Source organism: Corylus avellana, chromosome 10 (genome assembly GCF_965113065.1).
Source record: "Corylus avellana chromosome 10, dhCorAvel1.hap1.2, whole genome shotgun sequence".
Lineage (NCBI taxonomy): Eukaryota > Viridiplantae > Streptophyta > Magnoliopsida > Fagales > Betulaceae > Corylus > Corylus avellana.
In genome coordinates this window covers 21396040-21415284 of record NC_142499.1, presented here as the reverse complement: position 1 = coordinate 21415284, position 19245 = coordinate 21396040, and the positions used below count along the sequence as shown (strand labels likewise).

Sequence of the window (19245 nt, the reverse complement as noted above, 5' to 3'; positions counted from 1 at the left end):
CAACAATACAAAATAATCACGCAAGCAAATAACCAGTAGTTATGAGCCACGTTTTCAGTTGCCGGGAATCCACGCTTTCATAGGAGCACCAGATCGCCCTCTGCTCTTGTCGGAACTCACACTCGAAGCATCTTTTTTTTCGAAAGGACAAGCAAAAGAAAGTTCGTCACAGTCTCTCTGCGTCTCTGTGTGGGAGGCTATGGCGGAGATGGGCCCGGCGGCGGAGGTGTGCGCATGGCGGCCAGTGCAGGTGTGGCGGTCGCTGATGGACTGGGTGGCGTTTGTGGTGCAAATAATCGTGCAGATCGCGAGGGGGGCCCAGTTCGCGCTTTCCCACATCGGCCTTGCCACACTCCCTCTCCCTTCTCTTCTCGCTTCCTTTTCCTCTTCTTCTCCCTCCTTCAAGCCCTTACCCTCTGTGGAGCTCTCTCTCCACGACTCCAATTCTTCTCCGCACGTTTGCGTCGACAGCTGCGCGGGTGAAGATAGCGGCCACGAAGACGATCACCGCGTCGAAAAGCTGATGGTATCTATTTATTTAGTTTGTTTTTCCTTTTGTTTATGAGTGTAGGTGGATGAGATTGATTTGTCCGGGTTATTTGTGAATCGGATCATTACACTACACTCCTAGCTTTTTGATTGGAGGATTGTGAAAGTAAATTACACGACTTCTTTGTCAATTTGTATGAACTTTTAGTCCATAAGCTTTATTTTCTTATTTTATACTGATTTTGTCTTTGAATGCTTCTAGATTTAGATTGTAGAGAGCATAGTCTTAGTGTCTTGGCTATAGGCAGTGTGCTTGATAATTTACAGCTTGTGGGTTGGTCTGTGAAGTGTTTCTGTGGGTTTATGAGCTTTGTATGTTGGGCTTCTGCAATTGTTGTAAATTTAATTATGGTTGTTATAGCATAGTGAAGAAAATGTGAGCCTTTTGAATTTTGTAATTTGATTTTGTTGTGTAATGTTGGAATAGTGGGCTCACGACATGGACTTTGGAATGTAGGTAGTTCTTGATTTGGATGAGACTCTAGTATGTGCATACGAAACTTCTAGCTTGCCTGCCATTGTTCGTAATCAAGCAGTAGAAGCTGGATTGAAGTGGTTCGAGATGCAATGCGTATCTGCGGACAAGGTGCCCCTCTCTCTGAACCTGTTATCTCGGTTTGTTTTTCTCGTAACTGCAATGCTGATATGATATCTCTGGGTTGAAGGATTCTGAAGGAAAGGAAAAGATCAATTACGTGACGGTGTTTGAACGTCCCGGTTTGCAAGAGTTCTTAGAACAGATTAGCGAGTTTGCAGACCTTGTTCTATTCACTGCTGGTCTTGAAGGTTTGATGTCGCTTCACCATCTTCATTTTGAATCTTTTCCTCTGTTTGTTTTTTCTTTTCTTTTAACGTCTTTTGGCACCATACAGGTTATGCTAGACCACTTGTTGACAAAATAGATGCAGAGAACCGATTTTTCCTTCGCCTTTATCGGCCTTCAACAGTTAGCACGTAAGTACTCTTGTCAATAACTATTACCCTCTCACCAAAGTTGCATGTATTTTGTTTCTAGGAGAGCATTTTGTAATCTGAGGGTTTAGGACAAGCAAATGCAACCATGCAGGGATTGATCTATTTTGGAAACCTCTTTGAGTGTGGATAGGCATAGTGCAATGCAGTAAATAATCTTGGTTGATGGTGAGATGCATTGACCTATGTCTGTTGATACTGTTTGAGAAAATTGTATGGGCAAGGCTGAGTTGTTGAGTGCTATATTCGGACCTTATTGAAGATAGCTACATATGGTATCTAGAGTTGGTTGATCCAGGTGTACCGAAGTGTCCCGCTGCAATACTCAGGATGCATAAGTAGGTATTTCTTGAAGTAGTAACTTAAAAACATGATTGCATGCATATATAATCCTGGTCTCAAGTATTAAGGGTCGAAAACAACTCACAGAGCGGTATACTTAAAAACATACACAGGATTATATGTATAGATAGTTGAAGATGCATAAATAAGGATTGCTTTTATAGTTGGTTCTCTTGAAACTTGTCTACTAGGTGAAAAAAGTGCCAGGCTGAAAAGTAGAGTGCTTACATACAATTCAAGCATTTTGACCCTGTTGAATTACAAATGTCCAGCTCAATATTTGACGTAATTGGATACACTGTACTACCTTTAATGGCAGAGACTAAAACTTTTGGACATTGATTACCAAGTTTGACATTGACAATATCTTTGACATTTGTGTATTGACAGTGAATATCGAGAACATGTGAAGGATCTGTCATGTTTATCAAAAGATCTCTGTCGCATTGTCATTGTTGATAACAACCCATTTAGTTTTCTGCTGCAACCGCTGAATGGAGTACCATGCATTCCATTCACCGCTGGACAGCCATATGATGACCAGGTACTTAGGTTTCATCAATTCATAGGAAGAATTGAATGAGTGCATCATAAGTGCGGACTACACATCCTCATTTGGTTTTTTGTTTATTTCATATGGCATGTATAGCTTTTGGAAGTCCTGCTTCCACTCCTCAAGCACCTCTCCCTGCAAAAAGATGTTCGGCCTGTACTTTACGAGCGGTTTCTCATGCCAGAATGGTTTCAAATGCATGGGGTTCCTGTTTCTTGATTGACAGTGTGAGATTAGTTAGGTCACATGGACAAGCATGATATTTCTGGGACCCAAGCACAGGTATTTTGTAGAAGAACATTTCAACTTGATATTATCAGTTCTTGTATATTGTCATTGATTGGGCAGCTGTGAACCATTGAATTCAAGACTTTTGGGATAACCTGCAACAATTATGGTTTATACTATCAGAGAAATATCCGGACAGCAGGTTTATCAAAGATTTGAGTTGACTTCTCATTGTGTATTAACACACGATCTCAAATGAATTTGTAAGGTTTCAAATTTGTTTAGGTTCAGCTGTCATTGTCCAAGTAACAATTTGTTGCTTTTGATATGTAAATGAGTTGAAGTAGTGAGCTTTTATCTTTTGCAATATAACCAATCTGGGTAATCTCCCACATTTGAGTATTTTCGTTGATGGATGTACATGTGATAGCCATACAGTGAGTAGGCTCAAGACATTATTTCTCTTTAAAACCTTAAAATATACCCAAGGGGGCAATGGAACTGCCTATGAACATTCTACTGGGATCATTTTTTTTTATAGGTTCATAATTTTGGGCAGGCTTAGCAGTCAAACTTAAAATTTTGCTTTTACTATGCCAAAATAATGCTACGCTTTACACTCATTTCATATTAGCTGATGTATCATATTTTAAGTGGTTAACATGAAATGCTACTTAAAATACGTAATGTGAAAAAGCCACCTGAAACATCAACTAATGTAGCCACCTGAAACATCAACTAATGTGAAATGGACGTAAAAAAATAGCATTACTAATATGCTAAGAATCAAGTTGACCGAAGGCTTCATAAAAATACATACACAGCAATTTGCCCCAGTTGGGCTCATCCCCCAAAACTAGAGCTTTCCTGTACAGCAGTAGATCCATTTTAACAGTGCAAGTACAAAAATAATAAAACTATATATTTTTTTTAATGAATAATAATTTATTAAAGAAAAAAAGGCAAAGCCTTGGTACAAAAAACTAGAAGAGGTGTCTAAAATCTAAAAAGAAAAGAACCACATGTATTTTCATTTACAAAATTTCATCGCATCGTACACTGTTGAACATGCCTCCTAAATTCTGCAATTTCTTTGTACACGGCACTCCGGGGTTGTGTTGCTGACGGTGTAGTAATACAACATACATAAGTCTCGTCTTCGTGCTCCACTAATTTAGAGTGAGATTTGAGCGTAGAGGCCGTGGCTATGGGAGCTTGGGGTGACCCAATTGGCTAAGTTAGGGACACATCCGGTATGGTAAGCAATGTCAAAATTGAAATGCGGAATCAGACTCTTAAAATTAGCTTCTTGTGAAGTCAGGTGGCCCCAGATGATTCTTTAGATTTCTCTGTCACCACATTATCTGAGTTGCTTGCATGTCCAGTCTGAGCTTCACTTGTTTGCGGCTGGCTTGAATTCTGAGAATCTGGGGCAACTCCAGTTGTTTGTGCCTGACTTGAAGTCTGTGAATCTGGTGCAATTCCCAGAACCACCAAGACAGATCTGAAACACATACATCCAAAGCAAATCAGGAGTAAGATGGCATTTTTCCCCAACTTCTCCTTGGCTCAATTTATTGAAAAACGCAAAACACTTTTTGTGCAAAATAACAGGAAGCTAAAAGGAAATGAAATTTTCTTATGAACCTTGGAAGTGAAGATCGGATGTTGGGTTGGCTAGCATGAGCAATCAAAGGTGCTTTTAGTGCTCCAGTTCTAGTCAATGCATTTTCTAGCTGTGCTGGAGGTAGCTGAAAAACAAAACACATGATCAAAGCAAAGAAAGAACAAATCTTTAGAACTTCTAAAGCCCACAACATTATCCCAAACCATGACAGGTTTGGAAAGGTTCTGGATTGGCAATCACTTCCCTCTACTGAACTCGACCTAGTACCATTGTCCAAACAAATCTTTTTCTTTTTTTTTTTTCTTTTTTCCCTTCATTCTTGGCTCTTGTATATGATTTGTTAACATTACACAGAATTCATACTGTCCTGAATCTTAGAAGTTTGATTGCATCTGAGTTCACTTTCCTTCATGGCACCCTTTACTGAATTTTCTTACTAAAACAGATAAACACTGGGTAACTTTTTATTTATCTTTTATCTTCAATACCAAGGATTGAAAGTATAATGAAAAATTAATAAAAAGAGAAACAGAATTGACATGTGATCAGTAACTGTGACATGATGGGGGGACTGAGCAGAACAGGAAAAGTGATACGGTTAAAAGAGCCTATAATACTGCAATAATTTCTGCAGCAAGCACATCCAACATGATAAAACATTATAGGAAAAATTATCAACGACAAATAGAACCAGAAAAGCCAGACCTTAAGCAACACGCTGAATGACTGAGGCTTTGTCAGGAGTGCACACTTCATGAATCCTACCCACAACTTTGGGTATTTCCAAATCTGCAACGCCTCAGTAAATAGGAGATCAAGTAAGAATGAAGTACTAAACGACTACCAATCAGCTTACAATGAAAAAATAGTCACCTCCTTGCTCACAAGACGAGACAGGATCTCCATTATAAAATCCACCTACATCATTTTTAAGTCATTGAATAAACTAGAAGTCATGAACATGTTAAGCAAAGGTATAAACTTTGAAGAAAATGCAGAAAATTCTTTCCCCTTTTTTTCTCATACCGGGATAATGGCCAATTCAATCAGTTGACTGTAGCAACTAATGAGTGGACTTGACAAATATGAGCTTGAAATGACTTCTAAGCATTCTAAGTTTTTAACTCATGCATTAGTACAGTATATAATTATAAATGTAATAAAAATAAATACCTATGAACACATCAGGATATACCATGAATCCACAAAAAGGCCTAAACACACAAATAATAATATGGCTCTTCTTTAGAATAGAAAAGGAGAACATGCTGCTTAATTTCTCACCAGCGCTGGGAAAGCACCTATGGCTTGTAGCACTGTCCGCATGAACAATAAAGGAAGAGGAATCTGCTCAACCTACAAAGGAAAACCTTGGTCGTCTGTGAGCTCCGATAGACATAATGACATAATTGGAATTTAGGTGATAAAAAGTTGGGAGTTCTTAATGGTACACACCAACTGATTCAAAACCTTTGCAAGCACTTGTTGGGTGAATATTTGCCTCTGCTCAAAACAAGCATTGCATGCGTCTGTGACCTGCTCAGAAAAATAACATTACACAGTCAAGGACTGGTGCCTTTTGGTACGATTTCAAAAGAGGGTAAAAACAAAAAAGGCATGCCTTCTTCAAGGGAATTCCATCTCTATCGGTATCAATCGCATGGATAGCAATTAACACTTCAGCTGGAGTGAGCACTGGACCAGAATGAGATGATCCCTGTTTATGATTTTAGTTAGATTATACATATCCATTCAATAAATGATCAAACAATTTATAAGGATCGGAATATAGTAGGATATGCATTTCAAAGCTAAGTATGCGTATCAGCTTCTTTTAGATATGAAATCACTAAACAGTTCATCTGAAGTAAAAACATTTCTTCCATGCATTTTGAACTGGATGAATAATTCTTCAAAGAAGGTAAGGTAAACAAAATAATAAAAACAAGACATCAAGCATTCTGTGATCCAAAATATGTACTACAGAAATTTCATGACCACCTCTTTCTGATAGCTTATAATTCCACGAAAATTTAAATGGTAAACTGATAACAAACAAATATAGCATAGTGAATGGGTTAAGAGAAGCTCTGATGATTTTGAGTACCCAGACAAAAAAAACCCAGCGAAGTTACTGATATGATTGAAAGTCTTGGGGCATTCACATCCGGTTCTTCAAAAAAAGCCCAGCAAAGAAAATTTTGAAGAGTAGCCCCACTTTTTCGATTTTATAGAATCACTTTTGAAAAACACTCTACATCACATTCTTCTTTTTTTTTTCTTTTTTTCTTTTTTTTCTCTACTTCAGTAAAATATTCATTTTCATTCATTTTAAATCCTTTTTTATTATTATTTTTTTTTAATGTGAGAACCCATCTTATCTCCAACAACAAAACTATAAACCTGGTCTTTTACTTCGATCCAGCCCTCTCATCAACTTCCTGATATCTGCAAATTTCCCCCACTAACCTTCAGCTGCATATATATTTGACAGCATCACGTAAGTCCCCACCATATTTGGCCTCAGATCTAATACCTTTCCAGCTGCCAATTTGCCCAAATTTGTAAGCTTATGTGCTTTACATGCATTACATGCTCCAAGAAACGCCCCCCAAACAGACTCCTCCACTCACCCTGCACGCCCTAGCAGATCCGTGACACAACCATAAATCTCCTGATTTGGAGAGGGAGAGAGAGAGAGAGAGAGAGAGCTGAAGGGAGAGTTTCTATGAGAGAAGAGAGTTTGTGCGTGAGAGAGAGAGAGAGAGTTTTTCATTAGCTTAAAGAGAGAATTGAATAAAAAAAGAGATAAAGAAGCTACAGTTATATTTAGGATCACTGTAGCATTTTGTCCAAAATGAGGAGGCATTCAGGGCGTGGATCTTCAAAATTTGAAGAAAAAGTGGGTTTGAAGAACCAGATGCGAATGCTCTTAGGTTCAGTAAAGTGCAAGCAATAGGATATAGGAGATGGGAAAGATCAATAAGCTAATTTGCAGCTCACAAATTACGTTTTTCTATCACAAATGTCATAGACAATTGTAAGGCCATGGTATGATCTATATGCATATTATCTATAAGAGCCTTGTAGGATATGACAATTAGAAAAGGCATAGCACTTTAAATACCCAGAGAGCACCAATGCAACTAAGAAGAATGAAGAAAATATATATATACCTGTAATATGCGAGCAAGTGCTGCTTGGAACTTATCTGGTGGAAGATTCACAACATGGGGAAAAATCAGCTTAACCTAACAAAAGAAGCTAATGGCATTATTTGCAGCAAAACAAATTAAAATCCAACCTAAATATTTAAAATCAATATTCAGAATACATAATGAAAAGTAAAATATAAGAAAGTTAAGGAAAACTGAAAGAACAGAAGTCCAGTATATGCTTGGCATAAGCTAAAAGAAGATAAATAGGCAGGATTTATTAAGATAAAAAGAGAAAATTCAATCAGCGTGAAAAAGAACAGCAGCAGCCATTTGATTACTTCTATCAGCAGATCACACAATTATATAAAGAAAAAAATTAAAGGAAAGAACCTCGTCTTTTGATAGGAATGGTAATATCGGAATAAGAATCTCTAAATCCTGTAATCAACCACAAGCAAACACATATTAGCTAGTTGCTTCATTTCTTTTCCAGAGTTGAGAAAACAATATGATATACCTTTACTTTGGAATCATATAACTTCCTAACGGTAAATAATAATTCTGAAGAGGGAACCGTCCCATCTGTCAGTGTATGCAAAACCTGATGCAAAAAGAAGAAAAAAGAAAGGGTGTTGTCACATTTATCTTTTGCATGGCAATGGGCAGGTTATACAGTTAATCGGCAGAACCTGCATTAGTAGGTTCTTGCTTCCACTTGGAGGATCTGAAATGATTTCAAGAAGATCTGATGAAGAGCCCATAGTACGGACTAGTACTGGGATCTGGCGATGAACCGCCTACACCACACAACTAATAAGGAGCAAGAAATCATAGCAGGAATGACAAGAATTGACCACCCCCCCCCCCCCCCACAAAAAAAAAAAAAAAAATCAGACCTGCTTAACTGTCTTTGACATGCTCATATAGCTAGCAAATATTTGGCGAAAAAGGGAGTGCTTCTGTCAATTACATTACACAATTAAAAATATTAATTTAATTAGAGATTGACAAAAGGGTAAATGATTGAAAACTAGAAGTAAAGAAGAATCTAAATTAAAATAAAATAACACCTTGGTACACAACGCAAAATACAGTGACATGTGCCGCTGGACCTCGGAGACTGAATGGGAGGACACAGTTTGACACATGCCCGATTGAAGAGTATCAGAGGAAATGTCTTTACTGTTGGCACTCACTGACACATGTTCATCGACGTGTTTTTCCAGATCAGAAAACTGTAAAAGTTGTATTTAAGTTACAGCTATGCAGTTAAAACCCAAAACAAAAATATGTAAAATTGGATTTGCCTAATGTAAGACTCCACATCAGCAAATTAAAAAACATACCTTCTGTGATTCAGTGACTGGGCCTGCACTATCTGTTCTTTCTGTTGCATCATCACTTATTATAGAGAGCAACATTTCCTTTGCAAAATCCTCAATTTGTTTAGCAATGGATGATAAAGGGTACAGCTTGTTTGCCACCTGTAAAAGGAATACACCCAGAAATGTAAGACAGATTTATTAAAAAACAGACTTGTTGCTTTAATAGGAAGTTATGCCTTAATTACCAGACGTATTGCCTTCATACGCACTTCCTCCAAGTGATGGACTGCACTCTTCCAGAGGTAAAAGAGCAATCAAAAAGTCAGTTAAGAGACACGAAAGAGAGAACTTCAGTTCTTTTCCACAATTAAGCATGCGCTTCTAATGACATAAAGAAAAAAAGACAGAAAGCAGAGGGGGTAAATGAATAATAAATGAACAGGTTAAATGAATGAATGTCATAGAATTACAACACCCAAAAATTTGAATTCGCAAGTTGTCAGATTATAATATCATATTGGGAAAGTGTGAACCATGACCAAAGAAGAAGAATATCAACAAGTTGAGTTCGTTACCAACCTTCTTTGTTTATTTACCTAGGGTGGCTGGAGTTATGGTTAATATATATGAGAAGAAAACATGCAATTCTCAATGAAAAAACATAACAAAAGAAGAATATAACTAGAATTAGATGCTATGCTTCAAGGACACAACACAAACAGATATGATGAAATTCATGGAGCATACCTGTAAAGCAATTTTCAAGCACACATCTCGAATGAGAGGCCTCAGCATAATCAATCTCCACACCGCACTGAGACCTTGGGTAACTCGATCCCCACTTTGTAACTCGTCAGCTTTGTCACAGTTTCCAGGAGAACACATGGACTCTAATAATTTTAAAACCGACTTTGGCAGATCAGGAGCTTCATCAAGCAATCTACTTAATGATTTGTCTGAAGGTGGGAAAGAATCTCTAAGTGTTTCCGCCTGCACAAGAAAAAAATTACTCAGCTTTTGCCTTGCAAAAGGACAAGTGAATTAAATATGGCAAATGGACACACACCACAGTAAGAAGGAATTTTTCATATTCAGAAGCTGCATTTGTAGAAGAAAAGAAGTCGCGGTCCTCTACTTGCTCGCCATATAACCTGTAGAGGACACGCAATGTCAACTCGTGCCCCTGAAGACATCCAGTAATTACTGTCAGTTGATGCGTTAGATGAATGCAGTAAGCAAAAAGTATCACAGTGAACCTTTCATCATCTAACAAATTTCAACACAAACACAAACAGACAGGACATGGTGATGGCCACCAAGTTCATTAGTGTTTTCTTCCTTGGATTGAACGACTTCAATGAAACAAAATAGTACATAGAAAATCTACAACTCATAGCTAGGTTTAAGCTGCATGCATACAGGTGTGTCCAGTAGTATGATTTGTCTGCTTTTCAAAAACAAATAGCTATTTTAAAGTTCCCAGCAAGTACGCACATATGAATGTGTGCAAGGTTGTTTAAGGTCTCAGCTCCAGACTCATGATGTAAGAAGCTATAAACCAGTTTAAAAAACTAAGCAAAGCTAGGCCAGTATCTAACTAGTAAACAAAAGCTGGAAAGCTCGCTTACCTCATGACCCATATAATCTTCCAATATATGCGTCTGTAACAGTTTCCAGGGATCCAACTCTGAGGGAAACTGCAATAAAATCAAATTGATAAAGAAACTATAAAGAAATGTTGAGTGCATACTGACAGCAGGGTATAAGGCCATACAACTATTTTACATCATAAAACTTACTTTATATGTATATATATAATGGCAGCCCTTTCTGTTACAAGCAGTACAAATGATAATAAACATCTTTGAAAAGCTAGAACTTCTACCTCAACCCCTAAATTTGCAAGAAGTGAAAAGCGGATTTGTGCACCTCCAGCAACTGCTACTTGCTTATATGCCTCAACAATACGCATAAAAGCCAATTTCTGCAAATGATCCTTCTGTTCATCATCAAGGTAAACAACAGGTGCTGCCATCTTGGGCAAGACAAAATGAGAAGACAACCCAACAGAAGTTGCTGTTGACGAGACCAGGCTAGTGACATCTGTAACAGCTGCTTTTGGGCTAAGCTCCTCAGACTTGTCCGTAGACATTGATGGAAGTAAATTCACTGGTGACTGACCCAAACTTGTAACTTGCTCTTGACTGGCTTCTTCTAAATCAGTAGAGGCCAAAGAGGAAGCAACCAAAGTCTCTGACAATCCATCAGTATGCGCAGAAGAATCCAGGCCAGGTATCTCACTCTCTAGATTCTCCACATCATGGATATCAGATGGAATAGGAAAGCAGCCTTTCTCCATTCCAGATGAAACAACATCAGAAGAAGCTAGTAAACCAGTGGGCGAAATTGCATTATCAGATCCATGGTCCATACCAGCACATTCAAGATCTGTATCAGCTACAGCCACAAGTTCTTCCTCGTCATGAGGTTTCTACAATTGCATTAATATGAATAATCTTAGAATAGCAAAACTAAAAGACAAATAAAATTTAACTCAAACAGAGAGTTAAATAAATACAATTACAAATCACTAGAGGATCAGAAAATAAACAATGGGAGCGCCCCCCCCCCCCCCCCCCCCCCCAGGTTTCTACAATTGCATTAATATGAATAATCTTAGAATAGCAAAACTAAAAGACAAATAAAATTTAACTCAAACAGAGAGTTAAATAAATACAATTACAAATCACTAGAGGATCAGAAAATAAACAATGGGAGCGCCCCCCCCACCCCCCCAGGTTTCTACAATTGCATTAATATGAATAATCTTAGAATAGCAAAACTAAAAGACAAATAAAATTTAACTCAAACAGAGAGTTAAATAAATACAATTACAAATCACTAGAGGATCAGAAAATAAACAATTGGAGACCCCCCCCCCCCCCCCCCAAAAAAAAAAAAAAAAAAAGGAGCTCTCAGAATCAGAATTAAAAGAGAAAACCATACCACTATATCACTGGATGCAGACTGTTGAGCATCTAACAATGAGGCTATTGGTGGGAAAGTACTAGAAAGTGACAGAACATTTGCTATAAACGATGGAGGATATTTAGCTTGAGTATCACTGCCATAAATAGTCATGTTCAGCAGCGAATCTTCATCTTCTTCAGCTTTAAAACGATTGGGAGGCAGGTAACGCATATTAGCCATCACTACCTCAGCTAGCAAGTCAGCAGAGATACTTGAGATAAGAATCTCCAAAGAGCCAACAGCTTTTTCACCTTGAGCAACCAATGCACCAAACATAGCAACAAGCTGCTGCACAGGTCCAGAATCACCATCTCCTCTGGAAATGTTTGGACGAGTTGAAGGAATGTCATCCCGAGGTGTTGTGATTTTCTTATCCAACTCTCTAGTCGATTCCTCTGAGACACTAGGTGATGGTCTTGCTCGTTTTTCTGCCACATCTTCATCTTCAGCCAGATCACTGCCGTCCGGTGATCCAGATCTTTTTCTCCCCAAATTACTGTCCACAGCATCACATGCTTTAATTGTGGGTTTCTCTTCCTGTAAAATATTTTAGCCATTGTCAAGTATATCCTGGGGTATTTGAATCTCTCTTTACATGCCTATGAATAGAATGGGAAGCAAAGTTGACAGGTACCATAATATCTGGTGAATCTTCTTTCCCTTCGCCTAGACTTCCATTAGACTTGCAACCTTGTTGAAGAGCCTGTTCCGCCAACCCTATGGGTTTAATCTCCCCCAAGGCACCAACCAAACGATCCCGCCACTGCAGAAACCAAAAAATCCCTTATTTATCACTTCTGTGTGACAAAACAAAAATTCAAGGTAGAAATTGCAATTTTCAAACACATGACAAGCCCAGAGTATGATGGTCCAATAGATAACAATAACACAGAAATTAACCAAGGGGAAGTGACATAAGTAATGCTCAATACAAATTATATATCTGAGATTTTAACACCCAGTCAAAGATGAAAAGAAAATAGTAAGAAAAGTAAAAACTATTTACAAGCATTAACATAATAATGTCGTATGAGTTAAATGCATGCGTCAGGCAGCCTTAGGGCAGAATATAGTAACCCTATAACTGCCTCTCCTTGTCTCTATATGCAAGCCTCAAGGTATCAATGTCAAGTCATGTGCCTGTCAAAGTTAGCAGAGACCTGACAACAGTACCATCCAATAGAAAATTTTGGAATATCTACATATATGGCTCCACAAACACGGGGCAAACGTTAATAGCTTATTTGATTCAAAACTTGCATACTTGAAATATAGTCCAACCACAACATGTTAGTCATAAATCCAGATAAAGAGACGAGGGGGAAAGAAAATGGTTGGTTTTGTAAAGTTTTTGAGAAGTGTTTTGGGTTTTGAAAAAGTAAAATCGAGAATTGATTTGGTAGGGGACACATTTGAAAAAAATGTTGTATTTTGGAAAATTTTAGTGTTTCTGAAAAACAAAAACCTAAGTATTGTTTTCACAAAATAAACTAAGGAGAAAAAAAAAAAAAAAAAAAAAAACAGGAGTTTCCACGGTGATGGCCACCTAGCCACATTGATGATATGGCAGCCACTGCAGTTGTGATCTAGGGGCCACCATGGGGCCAGAAGATGGATCTGGCAGCGACCATGGGGGATGCAAGACAGATATGATAGCCCCAAAGTGGCCGCCGCTGCTGCCACTGCACCAGCCACCACTTTTTTTAAAAATTTAATGTTTTTTAATGTAACAAGGAAAATCTACACCTGAAAAAATGAGCATGTGTTTAGTTAATTTTTTTAGAAGTGTTTTGTGAAAAGTATTTTTTGAAAAGAGTTTTTTTTTTTTAGGTGTTAGTGGTGGGGGCTGCATCTGAAAATCCGTTTGGATAACTAACATTTGACAAAGTTTTCAACGTTTGAGAAGTGACAACAGTTTCTAAATTTTTTTTCCAAATAGTAAGGTACTCGCTTAAGAACACTAAATACGTGTTCAGTATAAAAGAAATACCGGAGCAGCACCCGGGTGTGTACATTTCAAGCAGGTGAGGAAGGCATTTTTCAAAGCATGATGTGCCGCAGAAACATGCATTCCATTGATCACAGAGCTTGAGGGTTCCAAACCAAGTAAAACTGGCAGAATCCGTCCATAGAATGCAGGCCTTTGTTTTGCAATTGCCGAAAAACTGGTAAAAAAACATGTAGAATATAACAAAAGATAAAGCCAAACTGCAGTACCAGAACCTAACAAATAGCATAAACAGATACTAGCAATTAAGTGAAACAAAAGTATAGACTAAGAAGAATTTCCAAATACACCACGCTTTTTTAAATGAGCCTGACATGAAAAAATCATGTTTTTCAGCAATTGTCAAGAACCAAGTCTACCATCAATAATTCTTTTTCCAAACAAAGCCTGGTAACTAAGGAAGGTCAATGAATAGAAAAGGCCCTAGGGAAAAATCTACTCCTTTCCCATAACTAGTGTCTTCTGCAAAAGATATACCCTTTTAAAGGGGAATCATTAAATGTCATGAAAACTCATTTTTAAATTTACCCTCATATTACTGGGGTTTTTTTTTTTTCAACTTTCCATTGAGAACAACATTTTAGAGTGAGTTGTAAAAGGGGAAAGGGAAATTTTATGTCTTTAAATTTTTTATATCAGGTATGCATTTTGGGTGAAATAAAAATAGAAGCTCAAACACTCATAATGGCTGGAGAGTATCTATTTATTTTTTATTCCTTTTTCTATTGTGTTTTTCTGGAGGGAGAGGAGATTAACGCATAGAGGAAAATTCATCAAGAGAGAACACTATTGCAACATAATTCAGTACAAGTCCATTCATCCTTTTCCTATAATATACTTATCCCTTTTGGCATTAATAAATCCATTCGTCTGAAGTAACAGATTGCCTGAAATAGCAAAATTCTTGCAGAAAATTTGAATAAGCATATGATAGAGAGGCCAAATTACCTGTTAATGAGCACAATGGTTTCTGCATTACTAAGAGATTTCACTGTCGGGAACCTGAGTTGATCAAGCAATAGACCCAAACTCTGAGTGGCCTCAATTGACAAATCTCCAACATTAAGCAAAGGGTGACCCACGCGTATCCAAGATATATTAAATTGCACACACTTTCCTACAAAGCAGGTCAGTGTGCTGTATAAGCAAATACAAGTTGTCTGAGTTGTAATGTATCCACATATTTAAATTACATATCCTTGACTTTCAAGCTCACAGAGCCTGAAATGTAAAGTAAAATCTTATTACCTTCATAAGGAGGGGGCTCTGAAGAGCCATTAGGATCGGGTGTGTAAAGAAGAATGACGGCTTCAACAAACTTCAGTGCCAGTAACCTTGTCCCACCACTTCCCGTCTAGCGAACATGCCATTATTATGAATCAGAACATGCACAATATTGAGTTCCATGTTATCATAAGATCATTGTTTACCTGAAAAGCTATCGAGTATATTTTGTCCTTGAATTTCAACATCCACGCCCATGATGACTCAAGGGAACTGTCCAACTCACTTGCATATAGACCCTGATGATCACAAATGCAAGCATGTAAGTAGTGACAAGGTTGTTGCAGAAAAATGTATACTGTAGGATACACCATGTCCAACCATTGTTACGACTTTATCATTTTTGCATATAGTAAGGTCATACAGGATGGTCAGCCATGTGCAATAGTAATCTAAATCAAGATTCAAAAAGAAGAAAAAAAAGAAAGAGAGAGAGGATGAAAAAATATGTGCGTAGAGATGATGAAAAACATCATTAGTGGGAATTATAACATTCCATGGCAGATGGAACCAGCCATGGGCAATGTTATAATTCATCATATCACTATATTGAAAGTACCCATGTTAAACGATTACTACTTTTTAGAAATGTTGGTAGACCAGGAGACATTTTAAGTCCACCAACCAAAGACAAGTTAGATAAGCTGTGAAAAAGGCAATCCTCATCGGCTGCTGGTAGAAATAGAAGAATTTCCAAGAAAATTTATAATTCGAATTGAATTTCTTTCAAATCTATGATCAAAGAGAGTGAAAAATGTACAGTAAAAACTAAACTAGAAGAAAAGGCATACAAGTTCAGCGGCACGGGTATTAATAATCCTCGACAAGCAACAAACACAATGTAAATGAATTCAAAGACCTTGAATACAGATTAAGAACCTGAATTGTGACTTTTTCAAGAGTAGAACGAAACAATTCGATCCCACTAGCGATGGCTTGTCGTGCAACAGCCGGTGTACCGTCACTCAAAACAGCAATCAACTCAGGCACAATTTCAGGTAAGAATTCCACATGCTTAAGTCCAATTTCACCAATAATCCTACATTTTTAAGCAAACAAAACCAGATAAAACTTTAGCACAGCATTCATCACATGTATAAACCAGAAACACACCAGCTACGAAAACACTAAAACCGTGAAATTATATTTAGTCTTCCATGTGATATTGTTATCACCAAAAATAAACGATTTTACAAGGAAAAATAAAAACAAATCAAATGTAGCGGGAAAAGTGTAACTAGGGTTTTCAACGGAGCGTTACTCTGCAACATGCTTACGAACCGGACTGAACCGGTCGGACTTGAGCTCGAAAAAGAGAGGCAGGAACTCCGAGAGCAAGACGTGGTCCTGTTGGGGTAAATCTTGCTTCAATTGGCGCAAGGGTTCGAGCTTAGACGGTATATCCGAGGCCGACTCGACCGAGTTTATCAAACTCGCGAGCTTTTCCCTCGTGTTCGTGGCCATCATCACTGCCACCATTGCAGAATAAAACCCTAATTTGGGAATAAGATCATGAACCGTGCCTGTGTAGAGGGAGAAGAAACATTTGAAATGCGGTTTCAGGATGGGTGAGCTCAGTTTGTCGTGTGTCACCTCACCGTGCTCTGTATGTTCGGACCCCCACCTTCTTCGGGTCTGGACTCTGGGCCATCGCCCGTGCCAGACCCACGGGTTGTTGGGCAGCTCAAAGGTCCAAATTGGGATGGGAAACATTTAAGGCCAACACTGATTGTTGGCGACCCAAAAGAGCTTTCCCGTCCGGATTTTTGGGCTGTCGTTTTCTTTTAAATTAAGTAGGAGAAAATGAATTTTATCAATTTTATATTATTTCAACACACTTGAAAGGAATATCTAAGATAATGAGTTAAAGTCTCTTAAAGCAAAAAATGGCAAAATCCTTCCAAATTTTAAAGGAATTCTACGGTGTATTCGAATTAAAAAAAAAAAAAAAAAAGGTGAAATATTTATAGTTTTAAATGAACTATGTTTGGAGTTAATCTTTTTACTACTGTTACCTTTTTTTTTTTTCTTTTTCTACGCTTACTTGCGACATCTCGTATTAAGATATCTGTCATTAAATCCCGAGTCTCCCGACACATTTTTTAAGAAGAGTAATATTAAAAATTACATTTTTATTCATTTACTATATCATCTTACTAACGTGATAGGACTGATCAACTCTTATAAAAAAACAAAAAAATTTAAGAATTGATCGGTACTGTTAGTCTTATTAAAATGATGTGATAGAGTACCAAAGGGATGAAACAAATGTTTTTAGATAGTCTACATCTAAGAAATGATAATGTATTTTGGGATCCTATAACTTTTTTAGGTAATTTCACAAAGGAATTCTTAAGATCATATATTTGATTTTTTTAATTAAAATGCTCCATATTTTATCATCATGTATTATTAGGTGAGATACAATGCATTAAGGAAAAATTGAAATCTTTTAAAGCCGATGAACATTGGAATAATAAAATCTAAACTATTCAATTTGAAAATAGTTATTAATATTTTAAGAACTTTACTTTAGAATTATCTTAATAAAATATAAGGGATTCTATCTCAGCATTCTCTACTAGAATAATCTCATTAGTCATTACCGTCTCTAATTTTCACTTTGCATTAATTAAATCATTGAAAAATGTCTTGAACATTTGCACCCCAAAAAAATTGCAAATAAATTTGTCATTTTTGACACGATTCACGAATTCGATATGAAATTAGAGGGTTAAAATTAAGTTGTCTAACTTGTTTAATTAAATTAATCAGATTAGAATTGACAACTCTATACATATACCTCTAAATACAACACGAATTCGACACGTGACCCATAATCCTGATACGAATCAAACATGAGAATAGCGGGTTACATTGAGAGGCATGTACCGTTTAATTAAATAACTCAAATTAACCCATATAATTTTATATTCACACCCCAACACAACCTAAACAAAACACGTAAACATTGACACTCCTAACTACATATTTGTCAAATTGTTATAGATGGAGACTATTGTTAAAAATTAAAAACACTATTGAATGGGCATGTTCAGAAATAGCTCAAAAAGCAAGGGCTCATTGCAATAACAACAAACAAGCGAGTTGAGGATATAAGAGAGAGAGAAAGAGAGAGAGCGAGAGAGAGAGAGAGAGATGGCTGTCCAACTGAACCACTTATCCACATTGAACTCGAACAAGCATGAGAAGCAACCAAAGCCACCCCGTCCCACCACCCGAAGAAGGGCGGCGGCGACACTTCAAGTCCGCGCAGTATATTCCAGCAATGGTCGGCAGCTCATACAGTCCGGCGCCGTCCGGCCCATACAGCCAAAGGACGCAGCGACGGCAATTGTATCCGAGGGCTTCACACTCCTGGACATCAGACCCGCGTGGGAGAGAGAGAAGGCGCGCGTGACGGGGTCTCTCCACGTCCCACTGTTCGTCGAGGACAAGGACAACAGCCCCGTTACGCTTCTGAAGAAGTGGGTGCATTTTGGCTACATTGGCCTCTGGACTGGCCAATATTTCACCACCTTGAATCCTGATTTTCTATTGCAAGTTCAGAAAGCTGTTCCTGATAAGGACTCCAAACTCCTTGTAGCTTGTGGTGAGGGTTTAAGGTGAGAATTTCTCCTTTATTAAACTTATTAAAAAAATGGATTGAGATCTCTAGCCTCTAGGCATCAATTGTGAGAGACCCATATGAAATTTATCTCGAATTCAATTCGAAAGAAAACAAAATTTTTCATTGGTTTTGTTGGTGTTACTTCAGGTCGATGATGGCGGCTACAAAGTTATTTGGAGGAGGATACAAGAACTTGGGGTGGTTGGCTGGGGGATTTAATCGAGCGGGGGATGATGATTTCCCAGCCGTCGAAGGAACTGAAAAGTTACAGTATGCAACAATAGGGGGTGCATCATATTATTTCCTTCAATTGCTCATTTTCTTGGAAGCTGGGGGCAAGAGTAATTGACCTTTTGAGTTTTGATGATGCTGTATATTTGGGTTCAACATTTGTTATATTAAAGCAGTTGCAGGTGATTATATTAGCCTTTTCAGCAAATAAACTATCCACTGCACAATGCATTTAAAATTGGGATGGGGAGGGGGGCAAGATAAGCTGGCTATTCTATATTTGGGCAAGATAAGCTGGCTATTCTAT

At 37.8% G+C, this 19245-nt stretch overlaps 3 protein-coding genes across 4 annotated transcripts; 2 read left to right on the top strand and 1 right to left on the bottom strand.

Moving 5' to 3' along the window:
* The first annotated feature begins 75 nt into the window (after positions 1 to 75).
* Positions 76 to 3056, top strand: LOC132191972 (uncharacterized). The gene is made up of 6 exons (XM_059607131.2): positions 76 to 526; positions 1007 to 1135; positions 1215 to 1335; positions 1422 to 1503; positions 2254 to 2407; positions 2513 to 3056. The coding sequence occupies exons 1-6, from the start codon at positions 200 to 202 to the stop codon at positions 2633 to 2635; spliced, it is 936 nt and encodes a 311-aa protein (XP_059463114.2). The 5' UTR covers positions 76 to 199; the 3' UTR covers positions 2636 to 3056.
* A 496-nt stretch (positions 3057 to 3552) lies between these two features.
* Positions 3553 to 16650, bottom strand: ESP4 (HEAT repeat-containing protein). Of its 2 annotated transcripts, XM_059606396.2 has the most exons (27): positions 16338 to 16650; positions 15956 to 16115; positions 15223 to 15315; positions 15041 to 15146; positions 14741 to 14909; positions 13775 to 13949; positions 12419 to 12547; positions 11761 to 12321; positions 10640 to 11245; positions 10383 to 10451; positions 9821 to 9937; positions 9502 to 9744; positions 9000 to 9047; positions 8776 to 8913; positions 8500 to 8664; positions 8326 to 8388; positions 8119 to 8226; positions 7947 to 8030; positions 7820 to 7867; positions 7448 to 7522; positions 5893 to 5988; positions 5727 to 5807; positions 5556 to 5627; positions 5145 to 5189; positions 4977 to 5060; positions 4292 to 4395; positions 3553 to 4148 (listed from the first exon to the last, which is right to left on the bottom strand). In XM_059606396.2, the coding sequence occupies exons 1-27, from the start codon at positions 16553 to 16555 to the stop codon at positions 3962 to 3964; spliced, it is 4044 nt and encodes a 1347-aa protein (XP_059462379.2). In that variant the 5' UTR covers positions 16556 to 16650; the 3' UTR covers positions 3553 to 3961. The 2 variants fall into 2 exon arrangements, with proteins under 2 accessions (XP_059462379.2, XP_059462380.2); XM_059606397.2 differs by lacking the exons at positions 15956 to 16115; positions 16338 to 16650 and having other exon boundaries at positions 14741 to 14904.
* A 1568-nt stretch (positions 16651 to 18218) lies between these two features.
* Positions 18219 to 19132, top strand: LOC132161770 (Rhodanese/Cell cycle control phosphatase superfamily protein). The gene is made up of 2 exons (XM_059571950.2): positions 18219 to 18702; positions 18855 to 19132. Exons 1-2 carry the CDS (start codon positions 18236 to 18238, stop codon positions 19054 to 19056), a joined length of 669 nt encoding a protein of 222 aa, XP_059427933.2. The 5' UTR covers positions 18219 to 18235; the 3' UTR covers positions 19057 to 19132.
* The last annotated feature ends 113 nt before the right edge of the window (positions 19133 to 19245 follow it).

What these genes read in the sequence shown, in the direction of transcription:
- LOC132191972 (XM_059607131.2), top strand. Translation starts at nt 200, where the DNA reads ATGGCGGAGATGGGCCCGGCGGCGGAGGTGTGCGCATGGCGGCCAGTG. An exon ending in ATTCACTGCTGGTCTTGAAG is followed by an intron (nt 1,336 to 1,421) that starts GTTTGATGTCGC and finishes GGCACCATACAG; the next exon opens with GTTATGCTAGACCACTTGTT. An exon ending in GACAGCCATATGATGACCAG is followed by an intron (nt 2,408 to 2,512) that starts GTACTTAGGTTT and finishes TGGCATGTATAG; the next exon opens with CTTTTGGAAGTCCTGCTTCC.
- ESP4 (XM_059606396.2), bottom strand. Translation starts at nt 16,555, where the DNA reads ATGGTGGCAGTGATGATGGCCACGAACACGAGGGAAAAGCTCGCGAGT. An exon ending in TTGCAAATTTAGGGGTTGAG is followed by an intron (nt 10,452 to 10,639) that starts GTAGAAGTTCTA and finishes ATTTTATTGCAG; the next exon opens with TTTCCCTCAGAGTTGGATCC. An exon ending in CATTCAGCGTGTTGCTTAAG is followed by an intron (nt 4,396 to 4,976) that starts GTCTGGCTTTTC and finishes TTTGTTTTTCAG; the next exon opens with CTACCTCCAGCACAGCTAGA.
- LOC132161770 (XM_059571950.2), top strand. Translation starts at nt 18,236, where the DNA reads ATGGCTGTCCAACTGAACCACTTATCCACATTGAACTCGAACAAGCAT. An exon ending in GCTTGTGGTGAGGGTTTAAG is followed by an intron (nt 18,703 to 18,854) that starts GTGAGAATTTCT and finishes GTGTTACTTCAG; the next exon opens with GTCGATGATGGCGGCTACAA.